This window comes from Salvelinus namaycush, chromosome 15 (assembly GCF_016432855.1).
Source record: "Salvelinus namaycush isolate Seneca chromosome 15, SaNama_1.0, whole genome shotgun sequence".
NCBI classification, from domain to species: domain Eukaryota; kingdom Metazoa; phylum Chordata; class Actinopteri; order Salmoniformes; family Salmonidae; genus Salvelinus; species Salvelinus namaycush.
The window spans coordinates 35,606,319-35,617,470 of record NC_052321.1 but is presented as its reverse complement, the minus strand read 5'-3'; the positions used below and the strand labels follow the sequence as shown (position 1 = coordinate 35,617,470).

At 43.8% G+C, this 11,152-nt stretch overlaps 1 protein-coding gene across 1 annotated transcript in view; it reads left to right on the top strand.

Annotated features, from left to right (window-relative positions):
• Positions 1 to 226: 226 nt before the first annotated feature.
• Positions 227 to 11,152, top strand: part of LOC120060056 (gamma-aminobutyric acid receptor subunit rho-2-like) — a 29,657-nt gene continuing 18,731 nt past the window's right edge. The window contains exons 1-2 of the mRNA XM_039009120.1: positions 227 to 369; positions 1,868 to 1,974. Of these exons, the coding sequence (XP_038865048.1) occupies positions 227 to 369; positions 1,868 to 1,974 (250 nt within the window). The remainder of the gene's footprint in view (positions 370 to 1,867; positions 1,975 to 11,152) is intronic.

Below are 11,152 nucleotides of genomic sequence, written 5' to 3'. Positions count from 1 at the left end.
TTCTAACCAATGACAATCGGAAGAATCCTCTCGGAGTATAGATTCCCAAGCGGCCGTATTCAAACACAACCTACACATTATCAAACCATCGCAGTTGCAATGCAATGCCGGTCAGAACGCTTGGTTTCCCGTGAGCGAGGAGATGCGTACAACGCCGTGTGCCTGTAGGTCAACTGAACGAGTCTTTTGGAGTCACTTGTGGAATTTTAGACTTGCACGCATAACGATGCCTTATCTGACTAAATCGCTATTTTTATTCTTCTGTCTGGTGGTTACCGGGGAATGCCGTAATCACGGACACCGAGTACGGAGATGGACGGGAACCGTGGAGACGGCAAAGCATGGCACAGAGACAGCAAATCATGGCACGTAAGTTTGTACCCGATACCGCTCACCCAGGTGTGGTTCTTTGGTATGCAATGGTTCAAGATCCGTTGTGTCTTCTTCTTCTTCATCATCATCATTGAAATTCACAAAACTTGATAGGCAAAATTGGACATGGAAAAACGATCTAATAACTAATTATAAAGGACAGAGGGGCGGTGTAAATCCAACAAGACCCAGACAGACAGTGGTAGAAGACACGCAACCTGGTCTCAGTTCATTTCGTATTATTCTGTATGTAAATCCGTGACTCTCCATTTAGTATGAAATGTTAAGTTTGGTATGGTTACATAAGACAATGGTTACTTGGGGTAAAAACTAGAATGCGAATGTCTAGCTACACAAAGGTTGCGAGTTCAAATCTCATCACGGACAACTATAGCATTTTAGCTAATTAGCACCTTTTCAACTACTTGCTACTTTGAACCTACTTAGGATGTTAGATAACCTTTCTCCTAACCCTAACCTTAACCCTTTTAGCTAACCCTTCACCTAACCTTAACCCATTTAGCTAACTCTTCCCCCAACACTAACCTTAACCTATCATAAGTTTTGCAAATTAGTAACATATAATACGTTTTGCAATTTCGTAACATATTGTAGGTTTGTAAATTCGTAACATAAAACACGTATTGCTAATTATTAACATATAATACAAATTGTAATTCATAACATATCATACAAAATGTGTGATGGACATCCACAAATGATTACATTCGATACGAAACATAACATATCATACTAAATGGAGTGTCTCTGATTTACATACAGAATAATACGAAATGCTGTGAGAAAAGGTTGCGACACTAGACAGCCAAGGAAGACCCTAGGTATAGCCTACTTGTTGTGCCCACTCATCAATTACAGTGCCAGTGCCTTGAGTAAGATCAGCACGACCACGTGTCTCAAAGCCATCTGTCAATGCCATCAGGGAGAGAAGCACAGTTATCTGGATGTTACCCAGTAGGGGTTGAGAACTGCAGCTACTGTTTTCATGTAATAAAGCAAAGCAACATGAATTTCCATTCCACTTTGATTGTGCTTTATGTTATAGCGAACGTCAGGGCATGAAAGTGAACACGGGTCGCTGGTGTAAAAGGCAAACACCCTATGCATTGCGCAAATAGGGTTAGCCCACTTAGTGGGAATTGTAAAGTGGCTCATATAGCGAGGAAAGCACGTCCCTGTGCTTTGACTACTCAGATGATGGCCTCACAGTCCTCCATCCCACTTCGGACGCCAATGTAGCGAACTGCGAGGTAACTGGCTTGAAAGGCAAGCACCCTACACATCGCGCCAATAGGGTTAACCCACTCGCTACAATATGAATAGGCTCAGAGAGACCAAAGTGAGATATTCTCCACTCATTTAGAGTTTTATTTGATCTCATTCCAGATGTGCTTGTGTCAAGTTAGAAATGAATTATTCCGCCAGACAGTCGTCATTACTTATTATGGTGTTGTCTTGTGTTGTCTTATACCAGTTCCTTGACAAAGAAGCCTCCAGATGTGACCAAAAATTGCAAGCTGAAGACAGAGCAGCTTCTGAAAGTAGATGATCATGATTTCACCATGAGGCCGGCATTCGGAGGTAGGGGGGATCACACACACACACACACACACACACACACACACACACACACACACACACACACACACACACACACACACACACTGGCCGAAGAATCCAGATATCCTCCTATTGGATGGTTTTCAGGGGACCCCATTTGTCTGTAAGACGTCATGTGAAACCCACCTTAAACATCTTTCACGAACTGCATGAATTTGCCATTCATGGTATTTACCTACCTTAGTTGAATGCATGGACTGTAAGTCGCTCTGGATAAGAGTGTCTGCTAAAGGTAAAATGGTAATGCTTTAGTGCTAGTTGACTTCACTCAGTTACTGAGTTCAATGGTTTAGCTGTAAGCCCATTCACAGTACTGTTACAACTGCAGTCCAACATGACAGGTCAATTAAACACATTAAGTAAAGTGAGAGAACATGATCTCAACTTTTATCCTCCAATTACACACCTTCTCCTGCTTGTTAGAAAAGCAAAGCACAAAGTGAGGCTCTAACATCCTGTAAACTATAAACACTTTTGGATAAATACAAGTATACAGTACCTGTGTATTGTTTAAACAATTAGATTTGCTGAGTTTTAAGCATTTTATATATTTCAAATGATTAGAACGGACATCCCCATTTAAGTCAATGATGTCATAATGGGTGGACTGATTCTATGCCCATTCTACTCAATTTTAATTCTATGGTTGTAAGCCTCTGTTTCGGTACCTCCAAATAACCAAATGTCTTACACCCAGCTACGGGTTGCATTTTATCCATTGTTTTTGATGGTAGGCTCTGGTAGGCCCACAGTATGATGAAACAGCCACAGTAGCCTACTTGGCCACTGTTAAAACTGTAATTTAAAGCGGGTACAGCCTCAGTGTTCACAGTAAACTGGAAGTTGCACAGAATTTTCACAACGTTCAAGTTTGCAGTCAGCTAAGCTGAAATTTGCTCAGTGCCGAAAATAATTAGAGGGAACATTGCTCCTGACCCCAGATCCCTTCAAGCTCTGTCAGGTTGGGTGGGGAGCGTCGCTGTACAGCTATTTTCAGGTCTCTCCAGAGATGTTCAATCGGGTTCAAGTCCGGGCTCTGGCTGGGCCACTCAAGGACATTCAGAGACTTGTCCCGAAGCCACTCCTGTGTTGTCTTAGCTGTGTGCTTAGGGTTGTTGTCCTGTTGGAAGGTGAACCTACGCCCTAGTCTGAGATCCTGAGCGCACTGGAGCAGGTTTTCATCAATGATCTCTCTGTACTTTGCTCTGTTCATCTATCCCCCTGACTAGTCTCCCAGTCCCTGCCTCTGAAAACCCTCCCCACAGCATGATACTGCCACCACCATGCTTCACTGTAGGGATGGTGCCAGGTTTCCTCCAGACGTGACGCTTGGCATTCAGGCCAAAGAGTTCAATCTTGGTTTTATCAGACCAGAGAATCTTGTTTCTCATGGTTCGCGAGTCCTTTAGGTGCCTTTTGGCAAACTCCAAGTGGGCTGTCGTGCCTTTTATTTAGGAGTCGCTTCCGTTTGGCCACTCTACCATAAAGGCCTGATTGGTGGAGTGCTGCAGGTTGTCCTTCTGGAAGGTTCTCCCAGAACTCTGGAGCTCTGTCAGAGTGACCATCGATTTCTTTGTCACCTCCCTGACCAAGGCCCTTCTCCCCCGATTGCTCAGTTTGGCCAGGCGGCCAGCTCTAGAAAAAGTCTTGGTTACAAACTACTTCCATATAAGAATGATGGAGGCCACTGTGTTCTTGGGGACCTTCAATGCTGCACACATTTTTTGGTACCCTTCCCCAGATCTGTGCCTCGACACATCCTACAGACAATTCCTTTGACATCATGGCTTGGTTTTTGCTCTGACATGCACTGTCAACTGTGGGACCTTATATAAACAGGTGTGTGCCTTTCCAATCAATTTAATTTACCACAGGTGGACTCCAATCAAGTTGTAGAAACATCTTAAGGATGATCAATGGGAACAGAATGCACCTGAGTTCAATTTCCAGTCTCATAGCAAAGGCTCTGAATTCATATTCATAAGCTATTTCTGTTTTAGATTTTTTATAAATTTGATTAAAAAAATCAAAAAACCTGTTTTCGCTTTGTCATTATGGGGCTTTGTGTGTAGATTGCTTACGATTTTTTACATATATACATATACATTTTAGAATAAGGCTGTAACATAACAAAATGTGGAAAAATGGAAATGTGTCTGAATACTTTCCGAATGCACTATATACCTTTCTTTATTTGAACACAAAATATTGTTTAAATGCCTGACACAATAAGAGAGAGTGCATTATAAGAAAATAAAGTGCAATTTGACAATAAATTGAATACCTGAATTCCAACCAAAATTCCTGATCTCTTTGTCTGTGCCAGTGAAATGTTTAATGTGCTAGAATTCAGTCAATATCTGATGGATTATACAATTTCAAAAAGTTTGGAGTATCTTCGTCCGTTCAACTGTTGCATTTATTAGAATTGTAAAAAAAAAAAAACGTTGCTACTTTGAATGTGTGAAATCTAAGCAGACTTGTATTATTGGATGAGTTCAGATGAGACTTGCTCAGGGCTAGTCTTTGTGTTGATGCACATAAAAGTTTGCTTCGTTTGTTGCAACCGAGAAATCTACCAACTTAAACTTTAGGATTGTTTTCTTCGTGACAAAGACAGCTTTTTTTTTTAAACAATGTTTGCAGATGCTGCATTTGAAAATGAGAAAAAATAGGGAAGAGAGAGAAAGAGCATGAACAAGTTTTCTTTTCTTTTGATGTTTTCATCTCAACTTGTTTCTTGTTTGGAGCCGATCTGATGAAAGTAGGGGGGCTTGTACTGGGGGGGCTTGTACTGCAGGGGAACAAAGGGGAATATTGATCAGCAGGGGGTCACACACACATACACATGCTGCACACACACACACACACACACACACACACACACACACACACACACACACACACACACACACACACACACACACACACACACACACACACACACACACACACTGTTCAGCGGGGCGTCACAGTGTCATGCAGAGCTGGAAATAGCCTGAGTACAATCATCCCCAACATCCCAGCAGAGGGCACATGGATCTAATCACACTACAATGGAAACTGACTAACTCAGGCTCATACAGTTACAGTCTCCTCTCCTCTCCTTGAAGAGAAACACGTATGTGGAGTTACACAGGACTAGTACAGAGGAACTAGTGGTGTGTAACTTTCTGTATGCAAATGGCCCAGTAAAGGAGCTTTCCTTGGACAGGCTTGGCTTCTTTTAGTCCCTCCATGCATTTTCAAAGTCTGTGCTTTGTGGGAAGTTTAAAGTGAATGTATGCATGTCGGGACACTGACTTGTAGGCTGCATGCAGTTTGTAGACTTACGTTATGCAATTGCTTTGCCCTCTCCTTACAATATATTTTTTTTTCACTATTAAATTGTTTTCCACCACTTCTAGCAACATCTAGTTTCCCATACAGGAACCGAGCAAGCCCGACCCTGCTTAGCTTCAGAGGCAAACCAGTAGTAGTATGCAGGGTGCTATGTTGCTGGAATGAAAGTGCCAAAAATTGCAGCTGGAAAAAAGGCAGCAAAAGCAAAAGCCATGGTAACGCAACCGAATATAGGGAAAATTGCAGGAAAAAGGGGGCCGTTTTATTTAATCGTGTTATCGTTTTACGTGCTCAACTGTGGTTTTTTGTGTTTTTTTTGCGTTGTTTGTAACTTATTTTTTTTACTTATTCTGTACATAATATTGCTGCTACCGTCTCTTATGGCCAAAAATAACTTCTGGACATCAGAACAGTGATTACTCACCACGAACTGGCAGAAGCTTTTTTTTCCTTTAACGAGTCCAACGAGCCTGACGTGAAGGACATACTGCTTTCCCGGGAACAGGCCCAAATCCACGTAATTTGCGGAGAAAAAGAGGATGGAGGTCAGGCTGCCTTCTGAGAATTCGTAGGTGATCGAACAAACCCCCACTGCCTTCCGTTTTACTAGCTAACATGCAATCGTTGAAAAATAAAATTGACGACCTACGAGGAAGATTAAACTACCAACGGGACATTACAACCTGTAATATCTTATGCTTCACAGAGTCGTGGCTGAACAACGACATTATCAACATACAGCTGGCTGGTTATACGCTGTATCGGCAGGATAGAACAGCGGCGTCTGGTAAGACAAGGGGGGGGGGGGGGCGGACAATGCATATTTGTAAACAACAGCTGGTGCACAATATCTAAGGAAGTATCTCATGATAAGCTGTAGATCACACTATCTACCTAGAGAGTTTTCATCTGCCGCTTTCAAGGAGCGGGACTCTAACCCGGAAACCTATAAGAAATCCCGCTATGCCCTCAGATGAACCATCAAACTTTGACTAAGATCAAATCGCACTACACCGGCTCCGACGCTCGTCGGATGTGCCAGGGCTTTCAAACCATTACAGACTAGAAAGGGAAGCACAGCCGAGAGCTGCCCGGTGACACGAGCCTACCAGACGAGCTAAACTACTTCTATACTCGCTTCGAGGCAAATAACACTGAAACATGCATGAGAGCACCGGCTGTTCCGGACAACTGTGTGATCACATTCTCTGCTACCGATGTGAGTAAGACCTTTAAACAGGTCAACATTCACAAGACAGATTACCAGGACGTGTTCTACGAGCATGCACTGACTAACTGGCAAGTGTCTTCACTGACTTTTTCAACCTCTTACCTATCCGAGTCTGTAATACCAACATGTTTTAAGCAGACCACCATAGTCCCTGTGCCCAAGAACACTAAGGTAACCTCCCTAAATGACTACCGACCCGTAGAACTCACGTCTGTAGCCATGAAGTGCTTTGAAAGGTTGGTCATGGCTCACATCAACACCATTATCCCAGAAACCCTAGACCCACTCCAATTTGCATACCGCCCTAATAGATCCACAGATGATGCAATCTCTATTGCACTCCACACTGCCCTTTCCCACCTGGACAAAAGGAACACCTATGCGAGAATGCTGTTCATTGACTACAGCTCAGCATTCAACACCATAGTGCCCTCAAAGCTCATCACTAATATAAGGACCCTGGGACTAAACACCTCCCTCTGCAACTGGATCCTGGACTTCCTGATGGGCCATCCCCAGGTGGTAAGGATAGGTAACAACACATCCACCACGCTGATCCTCAACACAGAGGCCCCTTAGGGGTGCGTGCTCAGTCCCCTCCTGTACTCCCTGTTCACTCATGACTGCACGACCAGGCACGACTATAATACCATCAAGTTTGCCGATGACACTACAGTGGTAGGCCTGATCACCGACAACAACGAGACAGCCTATAGGGAGGAGGTAAGAGACCTGGCCGTGTGGTGCCAGGACAACAGCCTCTCCCTCAACGTGATCATGACAAAGGAGATGATTGTGGACTACAGGAAAAGGAGGACCGACCACGCCCCCATTCTCATCGACGGGGCTGTAGTAGAGCAGGTTGAGAGCTTCAAGTTCCTTGGTGTCCACATCATCAGAGAAAGGCCCTAAAAATTGTCAATGACTCCAGCCGCACTAGTCATAGACTGTTCTCTCTGCTATCGCACAGCAAGCGGTACCGGAGTGCCAAGTTTAGGTCCAAGAGGCTTCTACCCCCAAGCCATAAGACTCCTGAACATCTAATCACATGGCTACCCAGACTATTTGCATTGCCCCCCCCCCCCCCTTTTACTTAGGTGCTACTCTCTGTTATTATCTATGCATAGTCACTTTAATAACTCTACCTACATGTACATATTACCTCATTTACCGTGACCAACCTGGTCCCCCGCACATTGACTCTGTACCTGTACCCCCTGTATATAGTCTCGCTATTGTTATTTTACTGCTACTATTTAATTACCTGTTCCTTTTAATTCTTATTCTTATTCATATTTTTTAAACTGCATTGTTGGTTAGGGGCTTGTAAGTAAGCATTTCACTGTAAGGTCTACACCTGTTGTGTTCGGTGCATGTGACTAATACAATTTGATTTGCTGCTACTGTGTACACAGACACATTACTCCTCTATGGCTGGAATATGGCTCTGCTATGACATTCATCTGCCAACTCGGAAATGTTTTGAACAGCAGTGGTCGCTAACATAATGCTGAACCACACAAGTCGCGTGCTATCCTGCATATCTATCCTACCCTTGCCTTTCTAAGGTCTTCGAAAGCCAAGTCAACAAACAGATTACCGACCATTTCGAATCCCACCATACCTTCTCCGCTATGCAATCTGGTTTCAGAGCTGGTCATGGGTGCACCTCAGCCACGCTCAAGGTCCTAAACGATATCTTAACCGCCATCGATAAGAAACAATACTGTGCAGCCGTATTCATTGACCTGGCCAAGGCTTTCGACTCTGTCAATCACCACATCCTCATCGGCAGACTCGATAGCCTTGGTTTCTCAAATGATTGCCTCGCCTGGTTCACCAACTACTTATCTGATAGAGTTCAGTGTGTCAAATTTGGGGGCCTGTTGTCCGGGCCGCTGGCAGTCTCTATGGGGGTGCCACAGGGTTCAATTCTTGGACCGACTCTCTTCTCTGTATACATCAATGATGTCGCTCTTGCTGCTGGTGAGTCTCTGATCCACCTCTACGCAGACGACACCATTCTGTATACTTCTGGCCCTTCTTTGGACACTGTGTTAACAACCCTCCAGACGAGCTTCAATGCCATACAACTCTCTTTCCATGGCCTCCAATTGCTCTTAAATACAAGTAAAACTAAATGCATGCTCTTCAACCGATTGCTGCCTGCACCTGCCCGCCCGTCCAACATCACTACTCTGGACGGTTCTGACTTAGAATATGTGGACAACTACAAATACCTAGGTGTCTGGTTAGACTGTAAACTCTCCTCCCAGACTCACATCAAACATCTCCAATCCAAAGTTAAATCTAGAATTGGCTTCCTATTTCGCAACAAAGCATCCTTCATTCGTGCTGCCAAACATACCCTTGTAAAACTGACCATCCTACCGATCCTCGACTTCGGCGATGTTATTTACAAAATAGCCTCCAATACCCTACTCAATAAATTGGATGCAGTCTATCACAGTGCCATCCGTTTTGTCACCAAAGCCCCATATATTACCCACCACTGCGACCTGTACGCTCTCGTTGGCTGGCCCTCGCTTCATACTCGTCGCCAAACCCACTGGCTCCAGGTCATCTACAAGACCCTGCTAGGTAAAGTCCCCCCTTATCTCAGCTCGCTGGTCACCATAGCAGCACCCACCTGTAGCACGCGCTCCAGCAGGTATGTCTCTCTAGTCACCCCCAAAACCAATTCTTCCTTTGGCCGCCTCTCCTTCCAGTTCTCTGCTGCCTATGACTGGAATGAACTACAAAAATCTCTGAAACTGGAAACACTTATCTCCCTCACTAGCTTTAAGCACCAGCTGTCAGAGCAGCTCACAGATTACTGCACCTGTACATAGCCCATCTATAATTTAGCCCAAACAACTACCTCTCCCCCTACTGTATTTATTTATTTATTTTGCTCCTTTGCACCCCATTATTTCTATCTCTACTTTGCACATTCTTCCACTGCAAATCTACCATTCCAGTGTTTAACTTGCTATATTGTATTTACTTCGCCACCATTGCCTTTTTTTTGCCTTTACCTCCCTTATCTCACCTCATTTGCTCACATTGTAAATAGACTTCTTTTTCTACTGTATTATTGACTGTATGTTTGTTTTACTCCATGTGTAACTCTGTGTTGTTGTATGTCGAACTGATTTGCTTTATCTTGGCCAGGTCGCAATTGTAAATGAGAACTTGTTCTCAACTTGCCTACCTGGTTAAATAAAGGTGAAATAAAAATATGTGTGCCCTGTCCTATGTGTGTGTGTGTGTGTGTGTGTATTTTTGTGGGCGTATTTGTGTGTGTCCTGTCCCATGTGTATAGTGTGTCCACTCCTTTGGGAGGAACGCTATAGTAATCGCCACCCCCACTGGGATGTTTTTGATTAAAAAAAAAAATTGTCGCCAAGGCTAAGCAATACTCACTGACGGCTGGCTTAACCCGTAGCCATCTGCTGTAGCCTTAACCCTAGTCTAGCCATCACATCTAGATTTGTATTAGCTGCTGTAGCTAGCTGCTAGCCTTAGCTTACCCTAGCCAGTGATGCCTAGCCGGCGATGCTAACGATCATGGCCATATTAAACTGGCAGGGGATCCTCCTGCTGACAGTGTGGATTAGCACATAATGCACTAGGGACTTCTGCTGACAGCTGTTTACCATCCATAACACTGTCTCAACAGACAGACCAGATGTGCTGCCAGGCTGGCTCAGTTGGGCACTAAAGGACACAGACAGTACTGAGTAGTACTAAATACTTACAGTACTGAGTAGTACTAAGAGCATTACTGTAACGTACATCATACTAGCAGTGACATCGTCTTGCTGAACAACAGTTTTGGGGTGATCAGTAGATTTTGGCTGAATCCCAAGTGGCACCTTGTTTCCTACATGATTTATTTATGTATAGGGGATAATGCACATTAATCAACATCAATATTACAATAATGCAACATCCATGTAAATGTACCGGGGTTAGCCAAAAGCTCATTTGCACCTGTAGTCCCCAGGCAGGTAAGGGACTTTACACAGCCACTATACAAATACTCACACAAACAATACAAAATACAAATACATTACATCTAATAATATATAATTCTGTTGGGTTCTGAGAATAGGAAATATACTTATTCATGTCACTGAGGGAGAGAGGGTAATGTATAACATTTACGTTATGTCACTATGTTATTGTTAGCCATCAGGGATCCTCTGGGAGGAGAAGAGACACAGTCTGGTACCAGCCACCATGACAGCCATGAGTTGGGGAGGAGTGAGCACTTTGGGGCAGAGGTCAGGTCCTATGAAGTGAGGAAGAACATATATCACTGAAGGTTCTGTCTAGCAACAGAGATGCATTGGCTGTTCAGATGTGTAGGAGGAGACTCAGCATAGGAGAAAGGGTTAAACACTAGTGCTCGTGTGAATATGTTTGATCCTTTGGGAAGAATAGACTTGGTTTAAGCTTTCACAGTGTACGTCGAGTTCTTACTCTAATAATTAGAACCTAACAATTCTAACAACAACAACACTATCATCAACTGTTGTCTTACATATGAGGAACCACAGA